Source organism: Camelus ferus, chromosome 7 (assembly GCF_009834535.1).
Source record: "Camelus ferus isolate YT-003-E chromosome 7, BCGSAC_Cfer_1.0, whole genome shotgun sequence".
NCBI classification, from domain to species: Eukaryota; Metazoa; Chordata; class Mammalia; order Artiodactyla; family Camelidae; genus Camelus; species Camelus ferus.
The window spans coordinates 3,038,095-3,061,275 of NC_045702.1; the positions used below are offsets into that span (position 1 = coordinate 3,038,095).

The 23,181-nt window shown below is 50.2% G+C and overlaps 1 protein-coding gene across 5 annotated transcripts in view; it reads right to left on the reverse strand.

Moving 5' to 3' along the window:
• DPP6 (dipeptidyl peptidase like 6) overlaps nucleotides 1-23,181 on the reverse strand; it is an 846,041-nt gene that overhangs the window by 154,911 nt on the left and 667,949 nt on the right. For all 5 annotated transcript variants that reach the window (XM_032483043.1, XM_032483045.1, XM_032483041.1 and 2 more), the window contains exon 6: nucleotides 12,329-12,381. In XM_032483043.1, the coding sequence (XP_032338934.1) occupies nucleotides 12,329-12,381 (53 nt within the window). The remainder of the gene's footprint in view (nucleotides 1-12,328; nucleotides 12,382-23,181) is intronic.

Consider the following 23,181-nt stretch of genomic DNA (forward strand, 5'->3'; position numbering starts at 1 on the left):
GCGGCGGAAGAGCCGCTGTGATACTGCTCCGATGAGACCCAAAGGTAGCAGCGCGCACCTGGGTCCTCTTTCCTGGGGGCCCAGGCCACGTGGAGAGACTGCACACAGGTATCGCAGCCAACAGAGCTGCTGAGAGCTCAGCTGACAGCCGTCAACCGCCCGGCTCGCGCAGGGGCAGCCTTATGATGAGTCCCGCCCCCGGCCCCGGGCGGCCCCCGCTGACACCGTCTGGAGCAGAGACGCGCTGTCCCCGTGAGCCCCATGCAAATGGCAAACTGATGAACAAACGAAATGTGAGATGTGAGCCACCCAGTTTTGGGGTAGTTTGACATCCAGTCAAGTAGCTGGAACATCCGGCCCGAGTACGTGGAAAAGAAGAAGAGAACACTGGGGGCTGGTGCGAGGCAGTTGGGACAAGGGGATCTTCACGGTGTCATCGGAGGCGCAGATGTCTTAGTTACGTATACAAAAGGAGAGCCCCTCCCCGCGTTCTCCACAGTCCCACTGGCCCCGCCAGCCCTTCTCCACAGGCAGAGACGGTTAGGAAAGGCAGGAGCCCCCCACACCCCAAGCTTCTCTCCCCACACGGATGAGCCAGTGTCCTGCTCGGGAGGTGGGACGGCAGCAGCCTCCCGCGGTGGGGGGGGGGGGCGCCCACCGACGCTCTCAAACGGCGCCTCTCCCGTCCCGGCCCTTCACTGCTCCCCCCCGTGTGTTTCTCTCCCCCTCTCCTGCACCCGCCTCACACTGTCTGTAAGCCCCTCTTTTCACTTTTTCTTACCTTCTCTCCCTACATGTTGGGCGCTGATATCTGCACTGTCAAGTATTTGGGAGAAGGTGTTGGAATCATTTGGAGCGGGGACGATAAAATGGCCCTCTCGGGTGGCGCTGAGGATAAACTGGATGGCTCATGTGAGGTCAGCGTTTTGTTCAGCCACACGGCTGATGGCTGGCATGTGGGAACGAGCCACAGGTGCGGGGCGAGCCGGCTGGGGCTTCTCTGACTAGTCCAGAGACCACACGCTTCACGATTACTGAGCGAGCTGCTTAAAAGAGGCAGATTCCTGGTCTCCACCCCCGGTGTACTAAAGAGAGTGGGCTGTCACGCTTTCCCCTTTTCTGTTCTCCAAAACACCCCTCCTGGGCCCCTAGTAGCTGCCCTTCTCCTGGCACAAGGACTCTGTTCCACAACCTCCCTTAAAGGTGGGTGAGACCTTGCTCTAAATTCACTGCTAGGAAGTGCCCGATCATGGAGGAGGTGTGCCCTTCTTCGCTTTGTCGTCTCCTGCTAGCTGAGAATTCTGTGTGATGGCTGGGCCTGCAGCAGCCACCGAGGGGCGCGAGGTGGAGGCTGCCGGGTGGGGAAGCAACACGGTGGCCTGGGTGCCTGACTCTGTGGGCACCAGCTGGGCATTCCTCTCTGCACTTTCCCACACAAGAGAGCACGTTCTTCCCCGTAAAAGCCTTTGTTATATTGGGTTTTCTGTCCCCCCCAACCTAACTGAATCATATCTAATATACTTTGTTCTGGATATATCCTAGAAACATGCATTTTTTGGTAAGCTCTCCAGATGTTTTCAAAATAAACCAAAGCTTGAGAACCGGTCCAGCTAAATACCCAGCATCTGCATCTCAATGAATTGCACTCTGATGATGTGGGCTGCTCGTGGCTCTTGGAATGAACACCCGGGAAGGCTGGGAGGTCACAGCACCTCCATGCAGCCCCGAGGACCTGACCACACACGTTCTACATGCATGGAGGGGCGGGGCTCCCGGGCTCTGTGCCCTGCGGACCTGATGATCCCTGCTCCTTCTGTCTGACAGCTGGGTCTGTTACCTGAAGACACTGATAAAGCCCTTCACGGAATTATTTTAAACCAATTTAACTGTGTATATTGATAAAAATAAAAATAAAAAGGAATATTTTATATATTTTTATCTTTAATATATTTTTAATAAAATATATAAAATATCTTTTGTTTTTATTTTATTTTTATACTTAATATATTTAAATAAAATACATAAAATATTTTATATATTTTTATTTTATTTTAATATTTTATTTTATATTTAAAATATTTTTTAAATATTTAAAAATGTTAAAACATTTAATATGTTTTCTATTTATTATGAAATAATAATAAATAGTAACAATAACCATAAGAGCACAACCGCGAGAAGCCAGCCAATATCAAACCCCCAACAGCTCCGGCAGGGAATGAAAAGCAATAAACCAGGAGGCACAAAGCGCGGACCAGCACAGACGGGAAATTATCTTCGGAGCGGAAACGATTCCGATCAGCTAACAGCAAGGCGAGGGCGACAGGCCCCAGCGCCTCGGCCCCCCCGGCCCCCCGGGCCCCCGGTCCCGGGTGGAGAGCCCAGCCCGGGCGGGAGGCCTGCAGAAACCGCTCTCTGCCCCGCAGACGCGCTGCTGGCTCCAGGGCCGCCCCGCGCGCCGCTCCTCGCCCGCTTCCGCCGACCGCAGGCCTGCCTGTCACCCCTCCCAAGGCCGAAGGCATGGCGGACCTTTCAGCTCACCCGCGGGGGTCTTTACAGAACCAGGCCTGAAACACTCTCGTTGCTCAAAGTCGCGTCTTGCGTGACGAGGCTCTGGGAAGCGGTTTCCGCCTCAGACACTCGTCCGGCCCCGGGGCTTCCGGCAGGCGCAGAGCCAAGCCGGGGGCTCCTTCAAGGCTCCTCGTGGTCCGAGGCAGTCCCGGCCCGAGACGCTCGGCCTGCTGCGCCCCCCGCCCGCCCCCCTGAGCTGCCCGTCTGCAGACCGTGAGGGCCGGGCGCGCTGACACGGGTCGTGCCGCTGCGCTTTCGGAGAGAAGGCTCGGCCCTGGACAGGAGCCCAGCAGCCTGCGCACGGCCAGGCCGTCGGGGCGGCGCCTGGCGCCCTGAGGCCCGCGCGGTGCCGCCCTGAGTTTTGCGCTCGACTGGCCCCGGCTGGCGAGCTGTGCTCCGCCGTCCGTCCGTCAGCAGCCAGCCCGGCGGGGACGAGCTTAGTCCATGGCAGGACGTCGTGAGACGTGGTGTTGGACTGGGAGTGAACTTCAACTGGACGAAAGCTGAGCAGATGCTCAGCTGGTGGACACAGCAGCTTAAAAACTACATCCAGTTGGCTCCTAAATGCGCCTCTAAATTTCTGTGCTTCCCAGGCCTGGGAAGCAGCATCCTCAGCGGGGAAATGCCCCAGCTCACATTCTTCTGTCCATTGTTAGCAGCTCCATAAATACTTACTAGTCCAACACACAGCATGGTTGGCTGTACTTTGCAAACCAATCGCCCCCCCCTCCCGGGGGGGGGGGCAGCACTGCCTGCCTGGTGTCTTCATGGTGCTGTCATCAGGGTTCAACAGAAAAATGGAGACCAAAGTCACAAAAGCCCACCGCACCCTCCCCTTCTGACCGCCTAGACAGGCAGCCCCGGGGCAGAAGGCAGGATGCTGCTGCACAGACGCTGGAGGTCCAGGTGTGGGGCCTCTTCCTTTCAGCTGCCAAGGAGCAGACACACCCAGGACACGCAGGACAGTCAGGACATGTCACTGGGATGTGCACCTGTTTGGATCTGGTCTCACCTCCAAGAGGGGAGGTTCTCAAAAAAAAAAAAAAAAAATATCCCTTCCCCCAAATCTGCCCAGAAAGTGAGCGATGCTCAGGCCGGAGCCCCTCAACCGGCCCTGAGGCTTGTGCCGGGGGCTGCGTGTGAACAGCCTCTTCGGAAGTTTCCAACCTGCCCCCACCCCCGCTCACTTCCTGTCCTGCCAGATGCCTACTTCCCCACTGCCCTGCCACCTACAGAGCACTCCAAAGGGAACAGCTGTGGGGACCAGGTTGGAAGGGCTCCCCGAGTGCCTGCGTCAGGATAGGAGAGGCACTGGGCACAGGCTCTGCCCTGGGAGGGAAACCAGGCAGGCACGGTGGCGCCTCCCTCGGGCACCAGATGGAGGATGGGGGTCAAAACCCCCAGCCCTACAGGGTAGTGAATCTAAAAGAGAGGGGTCTAAACAGCAGAGCCACCTTGGATAACAATGTGGTAGCTTCTTACCAGCTAACACATACATCTGTACGACCCAGCGATTTCCCTCCTAGCTGTTTACCCAAGAAAAGAGAAAGCATGAGCCTGTGAGACGTTCTGTATGCAGGCGTTCCCAGCAGCTTTACTCGTAATAGCCCCGGGTTGGAAACTACTCAAATGTCACATGGTGAAGGCACAGACTAATTACGGGCTATCCATGTACTGGACCACTTCTCGGCAACAGAACATATGACCCACGGACGCTGGCAATGACGTGGGTGAATCCCGGAAGCAACGATGCTGACGAAGAGGCCAGGCACGCAGGTCCCCGTGTATGGCTCCGTACAGAAGACACTCTAGAGAAGGCAGCACTATAGAGATGGATGCCAGGGGCAACCACAGGGGGCAGGGGATGGGCACGGGGGACTGTTTCGGGGGGATGGGGACGCGCCCTAGCTTGTTGCGCAGGTGTTTCTGTGATTGCTCCCGTTGGGCAAAACCTAATGAAAACTTGTCATTTAAAAAGTGTGAGTTTCACTGTAAGTAAGTCATGCTGCAATGAGGCTGTGATCACACAGATGTGACCAGGGCAGGCTTGTCTTTCTAAGGTCCAGATGACCACCCCTCCTGCGGCCCTTGAGTGCTGCTTTCCTGGTCTAGGCTGCCATGATGTTTCATCTACGCTGGGGTCACCAACGTCCAGCGCCCTGGAGGGACAGTCTGGAGCACAGAGAAGAGAGGAAGGTGATGTAAAAACAGAACCGACCAGACGAGACAGCAGGGGAGAAGTGTGCCTTTCCACTGACCAACCCGTGACCAGCATGGTCCCGCAGGTGCACAGCACATGCTGCAAACGTCTGGCCGGCTCAGCCACCCTGGGGAGTCAGCCAGAGGCACCCGGCGTCTCTCTTTAGGAAAAGGTCTGTGAACGACAACAGAGCTGACCTCAGGGATGTGGGCAGATCCTTCTCAGGTGACTGACTCTCAGGCCCCGTTGAAAGGGTTCGGCCTACATGCCTCTAACTCTGCGTGGCTTGGGATTGGCCCCGAAGTTCCTCGGGAAGTCCAAGGCCGTGTGCATACTGCGCATAGCCCAGCTCCAAAATGCAGGAATCCAAAGAGGCAACTTCCCCGCTGAGCCCACTAGGTGGCGCTCCTGTCAAGCCCCAGCCCAGACGCTGGCTGAGCGGACGCATCACTGCCCCTTTCTGGGGACAAATTCAGAAAACAGAACCGCAGGCCCCATCTCACCGCCGTGGTGCAGACTTCAGTGCACAGTGCGTTTACTGAGTATCATCAAACACGTGCTCATCTAAGACCTGCCGCTACTTCTCTGCATCTGTCAAGATGACAAGGAAATGACCGTTTCAGGGGAAACTTCCGTCACGTGTTCCCAGAGCCAGAAGCGTTATTTCTCAGTTCCAGATATAATCCCGGAGGGTCACTTAGTGACGGCAGCAAGTGAAGAGGGGCAGGGCCGGTTGACCCCAGATCCAACCCAGAGACACCTGAGTAACTTCAAAAACCCTCCTGAGGTCTCATCCTCCGAGTCGCTGGTCTAATGGATGTGGGGGCCCACGCTTGTATCTTCTTACTAGATAATACTGCTTTATTAATGAACCCATTTCCTCCAACTGTCAGCCAACATCTATGGACTCCCTCCTGTGTGGGGAACAATTCGAGGATATGAACGCTCGGGTCCACAAGGCACCTGACAAAATGATGCACCATGCGTGTTTTCACCTCATTTCCAAGTGGGTTTGTTTGCTTGAAAATCTTTAGATGTGGCAGGCGAGTTATTGAGAACAGCAAATGATTCAATGGGAAAGAATGGTTGAAACAGACGCCCTTTGCACGTGGCTGAGGGAGCCTGGTAGCTCAGATCTGCAGGTGCAGCCTCCCCTGTGCTATTCTTGGGCAGCCCTGCTCCCGTCCTGGGCAACAGCCTCTGGGGCCACTGACACAGGCCAAGCTCCTTCCAGCAAAACCCCTCTTTCTGACACCTTAGAATTCAGGAGAGAACAGTGTCAGGCAGTAAATTCATCTTACAATAGGATCTAAATCTGCTGTTCAGAAAAAATCATCTATCTACACAACAAGGTAGCAATTTAATGCAAGGATACATCACAGTGTAAAATGAGAAGCAAGCTCACTCGAGGAGCTCAGAGCTGGAGGGGATTTTGACGTTGGGACTTGAAGCATCAGAAGGATGTGGACACAAGATGCACCACAGCAGGAAGTCCCTGGCGTCTGTGTGTGGGGTGGGGCAGAGGATGGGGTGAGCAGAGGAGGGACGCACCTTCTGTTGGGAGCGGTGATTGCACTCATCACCGATGTGGTCTTTCATGGAAGCAGGTCTGGCACGTAGGGGGCATTACATGTGTCTTTCTCCCTCTAACTGCAGGCAAGACCCATCGATCACGGCATTCTTCCCCACAGAGCCCAGGCATAGCTCTAGACTGCCTTTAAACCCAGAGCTGCAGGAAGCTGTTAGAATTGATCAGAGCTAGCATTGAGTATGAAATTTATTTTCTGTCCAAATGTAGGGAAATTGTGGGGAGGGTGATGAATTAGATTTGGCTGCATAATGAAAGCTCTTGGTTCCACCATGAAGAGAGCCTGTAGTGCATTCTGCACACCAAAGTAGGCACTTAAATGCACCATCTCCTTATTCTGCAGTATTTCATAAAACCGTTACATGAACCCTATGAGTCAGGCATTTTATTTCCAATATATATAGGGAGTAATTGTGCCCAGGGAAGCAAAGTTAACTTTTCCATGATTACACAGTAGAGAGGCTGACTGGGGATGCAGTCCCAGATCGATTTGACTTTAAAGTTCATGTTCTTTTGGTAATGCTTGCTAAGAGTCTGGACTTCAGGGGAGGGAGGGAGGGAAGGAAAGAGGCTGGAGTGGAAGGGAGCGGGAGGGGGAAGCAGCTGAGACCGAGTCCTACAGGAGATCTCAGAGCTGTCCATAGTCCTGAAATGTTGTGAAAGCCAGTAATGTAGGCTTCTCCCTGCCTGATGCCACGGCAGAGACATGGAAGGTGCCATTCTAAGAACTCTCTTTCTCCTATATTTTGGCTTCAAGTTGGCACTTCCTTGATGTATGCAAATAGCTCTGTTCCTGCAACTTTCGGCAGATCTGCAGAGCAAAGTAGGTCTGAGCGAAAGGTCCAGCAGCAGGGTCCCGGGGGTTCAGGTGGAAAGAAACGGCTGGGAAGGAAATGTGGAGGCACTGCCACTGTGCCGGGAATTCTCACCGCTGCCCTCATGAACTGGCTGCCTTGAATCTTCTCACACACCAGGCTCAACTTGCAACAGCCACAGATTTAATTAGAGGGACATGGCATATAAACCCTTGAAATCTGTCTTCATTTTCCAAGAGAGCACCAGACACCCTAATCACATCAGTGTGGTCTCCACACTGAACGCTCCCCCATCCACGCCTCAGTGCTCCCCCGCTAGACCTCCTAATTGAATCCAGGCTCCTAACCATCCCTTTCCTTCCCTCTACAAACACGCATAAAACTAATCTAAGTCTGCCTTCTTCTCCATGTCTCCCTCTGCTCGGTGTTCAATGTGTTCTTATTGTGAAGACCCATCTCGCTGGGGTGGGGTTTAGTTTAGGTCTTCCTCACTCCAGGCTCCTCCTAAACCCACCCAAGCCTATCTCTCCCCATGCAGAGTCCCATGAGAACAGCCCTCCTCTGGCCTGGCCTGGCACCCCACTAATTCCAGGAAGATGCCTGGCTCATTGCAAAGGTCAAGCCTGTTTAATGATTTATCTGACATGGAATATCTCCTCTCTGTCTCCACCTATTAAATGGAACAAATCAAAACTTACTCAACTGTAAGGCTCAGCTCAAGCCAGACTTCCCCTGTGAGATCCTTTACGAGATCCCCGATGCCTACAGCCTTCTCTTCTTCTGTGTTCAGTCTTTAAAATACCCATTTGAGGCACTTAATATTGTTATAAAAGTCTGTGTCTTTCCTTTTCAACAAGATTTTGAACTTTGTAAGGCTCACAACCGTGCTTTTTGTTGCTCAATTCAATAAACATTTGTTGACATATATTGTCTTTTCTGCTTCCACTGGAGGGAAAAAAAGAATGTCTTAAAAATGAACTGTAGTAAGTCAAATAGAGATGAGATTAAAGCAGAACTCACTGGGCGTTGAGAATTGTAGATAGTCGAGGCCACAGACATCTTTTTAAAGAGAGAAATTAAAATCACATGGGCACTGTAATTACCTGAGTGTCACGGAACAAGTCCTAGCTTTGAAAAATTATTAAAGGGAGTTCTATTACTGTCGGGGTATGTCATTCCTCTCCTTGTAACAGAAAGGATCTGAGCTAGCTAGAAAGTAAAGTCTGGTAGCATTCAATTATGAGACTACAAATACATATTGGGGACGTAGTACAGTGTTAAGAAATCGCATTCCCAGGCAGTCACTAGAAGCAAAATGCTCTGCTGTGCATTTTGCAAATATCAGTCCCTTTAATTCTTATAATGTGCCTGCAAGGTTCGAGCTCTTATTAGCATCTTTCTTAAAATATGGAGACTAAGATCTGTGGAAGCACAATAACTCTCGCGATCACACGGCCAAGAGTCAGCTGCAGGCTGGGATCCACATTCAGGTCTATGTGCCTGCGGGGCTTCAGTTCTTAACTCCTGCGTCACGATGTTAGGCCGGTGTGGGGCACTGTGATATGTGCTCAACCTACACACCTATTTTCTAGATAAAAGGAACGTTCTTCTGTGTCTCAGTCTGTAAAGTTAGAGAGGAATCCTGGGGGGAAGGAAACCACGTCTCAGTTGATTATTTTCACAGACATAGAATGTGACTTCACAAGCCAACCAGAATTCCAGAGGAAAGCAGCTTTTGTACAAGTCTGCCTGCTGGGCACAGGTGAACAAGCAAGGCTCGGGCGACAATACCCACAGAAGGGGGCCTGACACATAAACAAAAATACCGTCAACGACGTCCCCGTTTCTGCCCTATGTTGCTCCAGTCTGCCAAAGCCCAAAATGCCAGTGCTACCTACCCGAGGACTCTGCCCAATTTTTAAAAAATTGATTTCCGTTACGGAAGGACTGATTTTTCTCTGGTCCATAAGATTTTCAGAATGACCCTAATACATGCGAGAAATCATAATTATACAGAAATAAGTATATTTTAAAAAGCACTCAAGCCAAAAGGAAAACTAACCCAAGAAGAAGGAGTCATGTCAGGAAGGTGTCAAGACCCAGCCAGGTCGACCAGAAACGCCACGGACACGCAGCGCGGACCCCCGCCAGGGAACGTTCAGCTGGCTCTGATCGCGATTATGAAAGATCGCCTTATTTTGTTGAAATTCGATATATTCAGTGGAACACTTTATGTTAAAAATAACTAGCTTCAATTTTGGCTTAGTAAACAAATCTGTGTAAAAGACACATGTCCTTTAAGAATACAATTTTTGAAAATTTAGTATGCGACCATCAAGCAGGTCTGCCCTGAGCGTCTCCATCTTTAAACAGATGAAAACTCAGTTGGCCTGGGATACATGCACACGGGGTCCTTCCAGGCTCCAGCTGGGAGGTCACAGCTGGAGGAGGAGGAGGCTGAGCACGGGACCGGGAGGTCACTTTCTGGCTCGTGAAAGAGACGGAAAGGAGCCCCCCCCCCACAAGATTCTTCCTCCCTTGGCAAAAAGGAAGGAAACCAGAATTTATCAGGCACTGAAAAATGAATCCAATCCTTCTCTGTGACTTGTTGGAAAGACTGAAGCTAATGGGGAAAAAAAAAAAAAAAACCCATGTTATAAAGGACAAAAATCCCATCCTGCAGAGACCAAATGGTCTCTGGCTTGCAGTGAAGAATAGTGGGGAGTGAGGGAGGAAAGGCGAGGTGAGCATTTGAGGAAAAGGTACAGATCTCGATGTCTCCAGAATTATCAAGACAGGCTTTCAGGTTTTTGGTCCTTTGAGTCACATAAATTTAAATATTTTAATAGAGATACTTTTGTTTTAAAAAGACAGCTGTGCTTCCCTCTCTGCCCCAAACCCACCTCCGGGGCTGTGTCCTCCTGCCACCTGGTGGAACACGTACACAACTGACGGAGGGCTCCACCAGCCCCTAATTCAGGCGGTTGAAGTTGCAAAGGCTGGAGGCCTAAAGGCCCATCCAGTATGGAAATCTGCCCTCTCCTTAATACATATAAGATTTTGACAATATTTGAAACTAACTACTTCATTTATTTTCCATAAACGGTCTTATGACAAAGAGGAAGAGTTTGGGTGGTTGAGCAATGCCATTTTTGGAGCTGCTGTCAGTTTCCAGGGTGATGAGATGGGCCACAGACATCCTCATCCACCAGAGGTTGTGTCCCGTAAGTGTGATGAGTACTCTGCTACATCTTTCATTCGTATGAGTCCTTAGAACAGAAAGACATTAGCCCCACTAAAAATCTGGTATTTACGGTTACAATGTAACCCAAGGGAGCTGTTTTGAGAGCATGGGGTTGAGACGGAACCAGGCCAAGCTGGATTCCAGCTCTTCTGGACACCAGCTGTGAGAAGATGGAGAGTTCCTCTACCTCTTGGAGTTCTCACCGTGAATGGGGGAGAAGGACGCTTTACTTGCAGGGCTGTTGTGCCGGGGTAAATGCGCATGAAACTCAATAGATAATGGCAATGATTATTACTATGGTTACTTTAAAAATACTGAAAGCAGCTCACTCGATGTCAGCATCCACTGCAGGGGGGTGGGGTGGGGGGAACAGCCTCATCATGAGCCCTGAAACCAAGCCCACGGCACAGACCACCTCATCCTTAGATTCGAAGCTGGTCTGGCAAACTCTCGTGCCAGGTTTTCAGAACCCATTTTTCCCGAATTCTAACTGATGCAGTAAAATATTAACACCATGTGTCAAGCACAAAATGCTTTACAAATTTCTATAAGATGTAATGAAATATCCATCATCTACAAAAAATTCCATTGTTCCCAGAAGGGGTAGACAAATCTCAAGGCATAATTATACTCCTGCCTGCCGAGACCTTGGACGATGCATTATCTGCTTGAAAAATAATAGTCATTTCTCCCTGGTGAAAAACAGGGGAGTTTCTATCTGAAATATGCTTGAAATGAACAATGCCTATGGATACTTCGTTTTTACTACAGTGGGTCATCTTCAGTTTCTCGGGGCTTGATTTTTCTAATAGTCTAACAGAAACGATTAATCACATTTTGCTGCATATTTCCATGCATCTTTGATTTATCTTAAGTCCAAATGAAGTTATTTTCTCCATGTTTGTCTTCCAAGGATGCGCCCATATTCTACATACACAGAGCAGCAAACAGACAGCAGCAGCCGTACACGCCGCGCTGTGACGAACACGCTCCTGCAGAACCATGTTTTGTAGCAGCTCCTGCCGCTTGTTTAAATTTGCCTGGGAACATGAGGATGCTTCGCCCTAAATATTCACAGAAATCCACACATCGCCAGCAGCACAACCCAATTTCTTCGTACGTTTCCCGAACAGCTCATCTTTAAAAAAAAAAAAAAGTGAGAGAAACCAGAGAGGGTATGAAGGAGAAGGAGGAGGTGGGACAAGAAGAGCTGGGGGGAGTGGGAGAGGAGGAAGACAGAGGAAGAAGGATGAGGGGAGAGAAAGAAAGAACAGAAACGAAAGCAACAAAACGCCATCCCTGCCTCGCACTCCTTGCTCCACAAATGTATTCCGTGTGGTGACTCAACACATGGCTCCACCAAACTCGAACCGAATCTGAACACCTCTGCACGCCAAAGATGCACTCCCAATAACACACCCCGTGTTGTGTGGGACTCGGGCCACGTGGAACTGAAAACGCCACAAAATCACGCTCGCGCTCATGTCTTTCCTTCCCACTCATACTTCTGGGTCCCAAATCATGCAGTTTTGAGGGACTAGATGAGCTTAGGGGTGTCCTGGGGCTGATGCACTGGCCCCTGGATGGGGCACAGCTGATTACGAAGCACGGGACACATCTTGCTGTGCAGGACCTGGAGCGTAAGCCCGGAAACCAGAGCAGGGGGTGGTGGAGCTGTTCAGGAAGGAGGCGTCACAGATGGGCACGTAACTGGACTCAAGGGGCCCCCTCGACCCGAGGCATGGTCACCTAGGGAGGCATCACAGAGGTCCCACAAGATCAGGACACTTTGCTGTCAAAAGTGAAGGCGCCCCGTTTCCTGCCTTAAGAATTAAGCAACCACTCAGTGCTCCACCCTGCGTTCTGTTCCGTAGATTTCTCATGAAAAGAACATGAATGAAGACTCTTACCCATGAGGAATTTTGCTCAGGACGTAATATCCAGTATAGGAGTGCTGATAGATCTGAAACAGACAAAAAAAAAAAAGAAGAAAAATCATTGAGACAAAGGTTGTGATTGTGATATTTTTTCAAATCACTGTGAATCTTAATAAACATCACCAGACCAAAAGCAGTTAATCAGGAGACCTGGAGGCAAAGTCTTTTATTTACTTAGGACGTTAACTTGCATATGTCGTTTATTTTATTTTCATCATTTGTGGGTGGTTTACTGGCAGCCAGAGGCTTGATGTCATCTCTATGGCGACCTGGTCGGTGATTAAATCAGGGCCGCAGATTTCCAGCTCAACTACATGCAGCACAGACCAGCGAGGACACTGGTCGCGGGGGCTGTGAGACAGCCGGCTGGCCCCGAGACGGTAAGACCCACGTGCTATGGGGGTCCCTGTAAACCAGGGCAGAGTCCACTGTGTATCCCCGGTGAGGTGCGATACTGACTGCCACGATAGGCTTCCTGGGGCAAACCCCGTCCCCCTGTACAATTTGATGTGCATGTTTTAGCTTCAGGGAGTGGTCAATAAACTAAGAACTCACTGCAAGGGGAGCTTTCAAAACTAAAGTAACAACAAAAACAGTATTTCCAAACTCCTGTAACCCCCGAATCTCAGACGTCCCCCTTAAACTCTTGAGCCAGGAGATTACTCCCCAACTATATAAACTCGATGACTGGAGTGCAAAGGATAAGCCAAAAGAAGGGTAACATGTCCCCCATCCTCTCAAGCTTTCTGGATAGAGACCCTCCCAGGGACTGGGTCACCCTGCAGGTCGAGGGGAGCCCACATCTCACTTCCTTTTCCTCCACCTGTGGAACCTCTGCGAGTCGGCACCCTGTGTGGGCAACTGTCCAGTGACTAGCACTTGAAAAGCACCTTTGTAAAGGTGGCAGCTGAGGGACATGCAGGCCGAGGAAGGCAGAGCTGTCGCAGAGCGTGGGCAACCCGGGACGCGCGTGGGCCCGATGGTGGAGGTGAGCCTGCAGGAGGAAGCGGGTAGGATCTGCCGACACCCCTGACTCCTCACCTCCCTGGGCCCCCAAATTGCCTTCTAGGAAATCACAGTGGATCAAAGTTTTGGGGAGAAAAAGGACTCAGACATGGAAATGAGTTGACAGCACTTCAGGCCCAATGATCTTTTGCTGCCAGTGACCCTGAGACTCCTGCACCGGACACGCGGGGCCGGGGCGGCCTGCTGGGGGCGTTAGACGGGCGTCTGACGGGAAATTAGTCTGAGCACTGCTTTGGTTTTGCAGAAACAGCCTCTAAGGAACAAGACCGTGACGAAGAGCCCGGCAGGGCAGCCACAGCGACCACCCAGGAGCACCGGAGCCTCGCTGCTGTCCCCGCGTGAGGCCTGCAGCTGCTTCCCCAGGAGGAGAGGGGCCTGTGTCCAGCTCCCACGACCCACGCAGGTGGCCGCTCAGAGAGAGCCCCGCAGAAGACCCCGTGCTCTGACCGGACGGTGCCCCTGGGAGCTGGACACTGCCCCGGGTGCCAGCGCAGACGCTGGGTGAACCGTCTTACTTCTCCAGCTGCGGCACACGGTGCTGGGTGGGAGCGCCTCCAACTCCCCCTCCAGAAGGGACTTTCCGTAGGGTTTACCTCACTCTGTTTTCATAGGAGCCCCGGGAAGGCAGAAGACTACCGCTGCTCATTAAGATGGGAAAACCAGGTCCAGCAAGGGCAGAGGAGGATGGGGGGAGGGAGAGGGGAGGGGAGGGAGGGGGCACCACGAAGCGGGCGGAGAGGAGAGAGGGTGGGTGGAGCCTTGTTCTGTATCCTTCAGTATCGGCGGACTCAGTGACTCACACAAGTAGAATGTGGCAGCGGTGACGGTGTCAGGCTCTGAGGCCAGGCTGTAAAAGGCCCTGCGGTCACCTTCTTGCTGCCTTTCGGATCACTGGCTCTGGGGGAGCACGGCCGCCATGTTGTGAGGACGCTCCAGCAGCCCCACAGACAGGACAGGTCCATGTGGCAAGGGGCCATTAGATCACCCAGAGCCAGCAAGGAACTGGGCAGCCTGGAAGTGGAGTCTTCACCCCAAGTCAGCCTTCAGATGAAGCAGCCCTGGGGACACCTGACAGCAGCCCCATGAGAGAATGTGGGTCATAGCCACATGGACAGGACGGCAGCCCCATGAGAGAACGCAGGTCACGGCCACGTGGACAGGACGGTCCTGAATGCCTGACCCGCAGTGACCAGGGGACAGTTACTAAGCATTGGGGAGCTTCTTACAAGGCAATAGGTAAATAATATATCTAGTTTAAATCCAAAGAAAAAAGATAATTATTAAGGCAGATGTGGGTAGATTTATGAGTTGCTGGGTTCCCTCCCTATAAACTTGCAGCAACTTCTAAAACTAACAGACAGACAATTCCTTATCAAGAGACTGTCAGGACACATCATGAGACATCACCTCACACCTGTCGGAATGGCTATCACCAAAAAGAACACAAATGACAGATGTTGGTGAGGATGTGGAGAAAAAGGAACCCCCCTGCACTGCTGATGGGAATGTAAATTGCTGCAGCCACCATGGAAAACAGTATGGAGGTTTCTCGAAAAACCCCCCAAACTAAAACAGAACAACCACATGACCCAGCAATTCCACCCCTGAGTACATGTCTAGAGAAAACTAATTCAACAAGACACATGCACCCCAATGCTCACAGTAGCATTATTTACAGAAGCCAAGATGTGGAAGCAACCTGAGTGTCCATCAAGAGATGACTGGGTAAATAAGATGTGGTGGAGTGGAATGGAATACTATTCAGCCAGAAAAAGAATGAAATTTTCCACCTGAGCAGCATGGATGGACTTGGAGGGCATTATGCTATGTGAAGTAAGTCAGAGAAAGACAAATACTGTAAGATGTCACTTACATGTGGAATCTAAAAAATATAACAAACTAACGAATATAACAAAAAAGGAGCAGACTCACAGATACAGAGAGCAGACTAGTGGTCACCAGTGGGAGAGTGTGGTGGGAGGGCAGCGCAGTGGGGGGTGAGTAGGAGTCCAACCTCTCAGGTATAAAATGAGCTACACGGACGTGCTGTACAGCACGGGGCACACGGCCAGTGTTTTGTAGCAGCTGTAAGTGGAGCATAACCTTTAAACATGTGAACCGCCATATTGTACATCTGTGACTTATATAATATTGCACAGCAAGTATGCTTCAATTAAAAAAAATTGAGTTTCAGTGCATAAGAGGTGGGGGCAGGGAGAGACATTAGAAACCACAATACTTGGAGGAAGCCTTTGAAATCACCACAGAGAAGAGTCCACAGCACTGGGGGGTGGGGGGTGAGACTGGCCAGCATTTTGGGAACTCCAGGCATGATTTCATTCAATCTCCGTGAGGCATTTATTACTACTCCATTTTTAAGAGAGGAAAAGTGAGTCAAACCCAAGCAAGACTTGATCCGAGGTCTATTTCTCTCTAAACACACATTGGAAACTGCCTCAACAAAGGGGCCGGCTCTTAATGCTCAAGTCTTACAAGTCCAGGTTGACTGCGGTCCCCTGAAAAGCCCAGGATACCAACAGATATAACAAATATACACAGTAAGGACCCGTGCTGTCTCTCCCGGTTGAAGGTTTATTTCTTTACTCCACCTGGAAGCGGTGATTTCGGTTCATTCCCAAGCTGTGACATTCCAAACAGACACGGAGACTCACACCTTTGCACACCTCTTTACATACTCCCGTAAATGGCCCTCAGAAGCAGCTCTGTGGACACCTTCTGAGTGGAACCGATGAGCAAAGGGAGAACCAAGTTAAAATCACCTTCTAAGAGCGATGGGAAGAAGAAGATGACGGAAGAGCCACCCACGCACAACCCTGCGTCCGCACCGTCAGGCAACCAGGAAAGCAAGAGCGTGTGCGGGTGGGAACTGCAACAGAGCATCTGGAAAACTGAATCGCTAATTAGAAAGATTCAAACAAAAGGGGAGAGGGTCAAGGGGAGACCGAGAAGACTGGAGACGCTGGATCTGCCGAGGGCAGCAGAGAAAGCAGCGTTCCAGGGTGAACGGCGAACGCAAATGGAAGGCCTCAGAGGTGAAGGTGCAGTTGTGACTCAGGTGCTCCTCTCAGAAGACGGGGGAGCGGGAGGAAGACGGCGCGGTCCTCTCACTGCTCCAGGATGAAGCGATCACATGCCATTCTCTTCCACGAGGCAGCCCCACAGCCCGGAGCCAAAAGAACCACAGGCACAAGGCAGACAACTCGGAAAGAGCACACACTCCAAGAGTTCTCATTTGCACCAGGCCTTACCTCCAAAGGCATTAAAAAACAGTATCTCACTGAAAGAATCTATTCCAGAGAAAACCTTTTTGTTTATTTGTTTTTTCTTTTCCTGTGGTCTCTATTTCTTTATTGTACTTATGTTTCCTTCTTTAAAACAGATTCTAAAGACTTCCCATCACGGGAAAAAGCACAAAGAGCTGGAAGTCAGTAAGAGTGCGTCCAGTTACTTTCCGGTGAGTGCGCCGTGAGTTCGTGAATATGTTACTTTGGTTTCTCTCTGCGCCATCGAATGTCTCTTGGCAAATGAATGCATGAAACCTTGTTACCCAAAACACCATTCACAAGATGGGAAAACAATTTCAGTATATTATTTTTAACAGACCATGCAAAAGAGTTGATGGTGGCGTTCACTAATTGGGAAAAAATAACCAGTCAATTAACAAGTCTTGGGGTGACTGCATGTTTGGTCTACTTCTTATACTTCTGAAACATCCCTCTGCCCTGTGGCTTTCTTTCTCGCCCTCTCTCCTCCCTCACCCCCCAAGCTGTACTTTTGAGTTCTCTGTGGTCTTCCCTGCCGCAGCCCCACCACGCACACGGATGCAGACTCACTTTAGATCTTCTTCTATGAAATCACCCACTCTTGTAGATTTAAACAGTCATTACCTAAATATTGGTAACTTCACAGCTCTGTCTCCTCAACTCTAGACCGAGGTACCAGATTTCCACCCAGACATCTCCATCTTCTGCCTCACAGGCATCAGAAAAACTCAATATTCTCCAAAATAAACTCTTCAGCAAACTTCAAAACCTAGCTGTCCTTTGACACTTCTTATCTCAGCCAGTGGCTCCCTCATCCATTCAGTAAACTGACCTGAAAACCTGGTTCTTCTTGACTCCATTCTTTGCCTCCTTCCTTGTCTGGCTCAATTCAGTCTATGCCCCAGTTGCACCAAATTAACTTCTTAAGCCCTTCCCAAATCCATCACCCACTCCTCATCCTCATGGCCAACTGCCTTACTTCAGACCTACCTCCCTCCATCCTTCCTTTCCCACAGACGGAAGCTGCCATGTTCTTTTCTGAGACTAACCTCTGAGATCTTGACCCCATTCCTTTTGCTGCCTGTTGAATTCTATCAACTCCTCTGCCATGAAATACCTTGTCTTGTATTTTTTCACCACTCCCTCTCCATTGTTCCTTCTCAAAAATTTGTAGACTGTAATTCAAATCTCCTACATTAAAAAAAAAAAAATCCCTGGTCATATTCCTGCTGCATTTCTCCTTCTCTTGAACCGTGATGGCACTGCATAGGACAGTCTACACTGCTTCACTTCCTGTCACTTTGAACCCACTGCGTTACACCCCGAGGGTTCTCCAACTGAGGCCTCCAAGTGGCTGTCCCGCCGCCACACACAATGGCGCCTTTGTAACTTCCAGTGTGCTCAGCCTCTGCGGTGATAAAGCAGTTAGGGGTCCTTTTCCCTTCCTCGTTCCATGACAGGTCCCTGCCTTCCTTCTCTTCCTTCCTTCCTTCCTCCTTCCAGCTTGTGTCCTTCCTGGCTGCTGCTGCAGACCCTGGGAAGGGACGCAGCAGCCTGCCGCCCTTGGGGGTTCCCCCTTGTTGGTCTGACACCCTTGGTCTGGAAGATCCCATTCACTCACTTCTGCTTTCTTATGCGGCTTCCTACTGAATTCATGCTTTTCTGCTGGATCTCTTCTCTTGAGTTACAGACTCATTTTTAAGCTCCTATTGGGCCTTTCTGCATAGATGTTTTTACCCAAAACTCTTACACCAAATTCAATATTTTGAAAACCGAACAAATTCTTTTCCTACTAAAGAGTTCTCTTCTACGTTCTGTTCTTCCATTTACTGGAATTAGCTTCAGCCACTCCTTTTCCTTACTTTCCTTACTGTCCATGTGCAGTTGGTTTCAAGTCTCACTAGACTTTGTAACTGTGGCTGGCCCCTCGCCTTTACACCACATTCATACCCCAGGAACACTGCCCTCGTTTGGGAGACCTGAGTAACTGCAACGACCCTCCAGCGGGCCTGCCAGCTTTCCCCCCCGCGCTCCCACTGCCCGGAGAGCTCATTTCTCACCAACGCCCCAGTCCGGAGCAGCGCGGCTGGGGACGGGGCGGTGGGGACGGCTTGGAACAGGTTTGTAGTGGGACGCAGCCACCCCTGTGTAGCCACGACCGCTGTGACACAGCTTTAGAGCGAGACACAGGTTCAGTTCTCAGCCTGCTAATCACCTGATGAAGGAAGTCAGGCAAATGGCTGAGCCTCTGAGCCTCAGAGAGGTCAGAGCTGTGAGTATTGCACGCAGGAAATTTAAACCACGAGAAAGGAATAAAGAATGCTCTTGCCTAAAGTTTAAGGAGAATTAAATGATCTAGCTACGAGCATTGCACAGAATCCGCCACACTCTTTTTTTCTCTACTCTTTTGAGCTGTAAGAAAACGGGAATCCCACTGAGAAGTGCAATGTTCTAGTTCATGAGACGGGAGAGGTGAGGAAACAGCGGAGACGGCTGCCCTGGGGACTGGGCGCACACTTACTCCATTCATTAGCGTTCCAATAATGGAGTGGTGAGCTCCCCAGCACAGGTGGAATTCAAGCAGAGCTGGGGCAGTGCGAGGGGTACTGAAGAATGGGTGTGTGCACAGCCAAGCAGATTGCTCCGCTGGACATCACTACCCCTTTCTTGTTTGATCCTGTGTTCTATTTACAGAGGAAATTAAACATAGAAGAGGCTAAAGGTGAGCTCACAGTAAGATTCTCCAGAGCTGCATCAGGGCACCATGGATGGAACACGTGGTTAAAGAAATAAGATACAGTTATGTGATGTGAAGAGTTACAGGGAAAGAGTAGCAGGAAAAAGACAGTTTGGGCAGGGGGGAAATGCATCTGGAAACTGGGTGGCAAAAAAAAAAAAAAAAGAAGAAAAATCGTCTGCGTAAGTGACAGAAGAAAAAAAACCTGAAGGGAAAAAATAAAAACTCTAAAAAGAAGCTGGAAAATGTGAGATTTCTTGGCTTTCAAACTGGAGAAAATTAAGCGTTTACCCTTAGGGTCCATCTCCTCACAATTTTGAAGGGTTTATTACCAAAAGAGAAGAAAACTCTGGTAGGTTCCAGCTGGCGCGGCCACACTCAGTTCTAGGGCGGATCAACACAACAGCCCGCCCCCCAGGAGGCAGCAAACAGTCTGCCTCCCAACCCAAGCACGCGCGCCGTGGGCCACGACGGACACCTCACGGGAGTAATGCGCTGAAATGCGCCTTTTGTTCCCCAAGAATCTTTCCAAAAAAAGCTTTATGCAGGAATAACTGATATTCAAAGAACGGCACATATTTTGTGTGTACAATCTGACGAGTTTGGACGTACGCAGACACCCGCGGCGGCATTGCCCCCAACAAGGTGGCAGACGTACCCATCACCTCCCCGAGTCCCCTGCTTCCCTGACAGCCTTTCAGGCAGGCGGTGAAGGTCGAACAATCAAGCCTGAAGCCCCGGTGCCCCCTCTCTCAGTCGCTGTGGGGAGAAGGGAGGCGAGGAAGCACCCCCTCCGTTGCTCCGAAAACAGCTCTGGAATCGCCGCGCTGACACGGTGAACCCTGACACATCCTTCTGAAAACCCTGCATCCCCGTTTCCGTAATTGATTCCATCCATTATCACGGTCCACGGCCGTGCCCGCCCCCGCGCGGCCGCCGCCCCGCCCTCCCCCGCGCTGTGGGCAGTACCCGCCGGAGCCTGGATCTATGAGTTCAAGCCTTAGCATGTCACACCTGACAAGCTGCTGACTGTGACGGTTGTTTCCGTCCCTTCCAGGGTTCTGCAGAAATCCCATCTTATGGCAAAGTCAGTCTATTTGTTTTCTTTTTTTTAAGGTAACTCTACCACTGAGCTATACTCTCCTCCCCTCTATTTGGTTTTTAATCTCCTGTTTAGTTCACGTCTTTCATTGGACACCCTGTGACCCAGCATCGTGCCAGCGTATCCGACCTCCTGCCTGGTCTCTGTGAGTTTCAAGTCCTGATGTTGGAGTTGAGGGTGATGGAAAGTCTCCTGAAGGCATCAGTCCTTCCAGAGAAGCTGCTCCTTCCATCCCTCTGTCAAACAGAAGGTCATGATCACCTTGTGTGTGTTTTTTTTAATTGAAATTTACTTGACTTACAATGTTGTGTTAGTTTCTGGTGTATGACACAGTGATTCAGTCATACATATATATTCATTTTCATATTATTTTTCATCATAGGTTATGACAAGACATTGAATGTAGTTCCCTGTGCTCTACAGTAGGTCATCGTTGTTTATCTCTTTCATATACAGTAGTGTGTATCTGCTGATCCCGAACTCCTAATTTACCCCTCCCTCCTCTCCCCTTTGGTAACCACAAGTTTGTTTTTTATGTCTGTGAGTTTTTGTTTTGTAAATAAGTTCTCATTTTTTTTAGATTCCATATATTAAGTGATATCATGGGATATTTGTCTTTCTCTGTCTAACTTACTTCACTTAGTATGATCATCTCGAGGTCCATCAATAGACATTAGATAAAGTAGATGTGAGACATATATATATACACACACATACAAATATACACAATGGAATACTTTTCAGCCATAGAAAAGGATGAAATGACCCCTCTGTTCTAATGACTGCATGTGGTACACATCTCCTCACACTCTGCCGATTTATTTTATGTCACTGCATGAAGTTAAACTTCTTGCTGTAATGATTTATAAAGAAAAATTTTCTAGAGGCCCCCAAATAACTAGAAACAAATGGAAATATTTAGTTAAAAAAAAGAGACGTTCTGCCGCAGTGATGTAGGACAGATGTCAGGGAACGACTCCATATAAACACAGGGTCCTGTGCTTTCCCCGGCTGCACACACCTTCCCTTCCCTGCCATACGGAGTGCACAGCTCAGCGTAAGAACCCAGCGTGAGTGAAACACAGCAGACACACAGCTGTCAGTTTCAAAAAGTAACTAAAACCCTTAAGATTTAGTACCTGTATTTCACCTCGTTTCCTCCCGGAAGAACCGGTCTTCCACCAAACTTCCTAAATTTGCGAGAGTAGGGACGGTGACTTCCTCTGAACCAATATTCTCTTCAAATGTCTACTTCTGCTCTCCATCCCGGGCTCACCCCTGATACACCCTAATCCAGCCTTTTGTGACCCATTCATCTAACTTACTAATAGAGCAAGTTTCTTTCCTCCTCTGTGTCCTTCACACATAAAGCCCCCAGACAATCAGTGACTGTGAGAACATGGTATAAAAACGATATGATTAAAAACGAGGAGGCATCTGAGTCAATACTGTATTCCAGAGGCGAACAGTAAAACTCTCCAGCTGTGATTTGGATCATGTTTCCAAATATCCATTTCAGGAGCATGTCTGACATCCAGACACAGCCGAGTAAGGTTTTTTTTTTTTTTTAAATCATTTCCTGCAGTCTCCACTTGGACATTTCAATTCAAGCAGCACGCCCATGTGTCATAGGCTCATCTCCCGGAAACAAATGAAATCAGTCATAGCGCTGCTGGGAATAAATTCGAAGGAAGCGATCCATGCGGACTTCCTTCCTAACTGATTTTCGAGGACACACACCAGCGTGCCCTGATGTCCTCCGGGCTCCGTCACTCCCTGTCCTCCGCGGGTCCAGGCACTAGGAAGTGATGCCCAGTTTCCACTTGCCCTGGCAGCCAAGCCCTCCTTCACTGCCTCCGCTGTTCTGTTGTCCTGCCAGCCTTTCTGCTGAAGCTTTCCTGATTTTGCTGGAGAACACTTCTCTTTTCTTGCTCTGTTTACTGTCTCTTCTCACTGCATGTACTGCCCATAGGACCAGCCTTGTGGAGATGCAGACAAAAATAAATAAGCCTTCCTTACATCTTTAGACTTCACACCCCATTTTTCTCCATCCTTTAACTTGACCCTCATAACACCTGCTCCTGCGGCTGGAGTGTGCTTTCTTCTCCCTTTGTCTTTTACATTAAGAAACTGAGGCTCAGAGATGCAAACCCATCGCTCCAAGGTCACATAGCACCGAAGGAAGAGAAGAGAATGTCTTTGAATGTGTGGCTTGAAGTTGCTTCCACTCTAACTCGCTGGCGAGAAAGCTTCTCCCACCCTAAACCCCCCTTTCCTTCCCAGCCAGAAAGGACAGATCCGTTTCAAGAGAACAATGCTAAGAAGAAAGTGCCTCTGAGGAGAGTAACACTGGAGCCACAGCTAGCTCGCACACTGCATGAGACCGGCTGTCGGCCTCAGAGAACGGCCCAGGGTCCACGCGGTCCTGGGGGTGCAGAGTGAGACAGGAGGGGCAGGAGGACCCAGGCCAGACGGAGGGGCCCAGCAGGGAGGTGGTGCGCTCACCCTTCAGCAAGCCCAGGGCTGAGCCGTCTGCACCAGCGGCAGGCGGGGCAGCTCCCGGCCTCTCTGCAGCCTCTCCGAGTACATTTCATCCTGACCCGTGGTCTCCCAGGACACTGACGGTCAAGTGCACTGGACTCGCTTCCAAGGACAGGTGAGGAGGACGTGTGTGAAC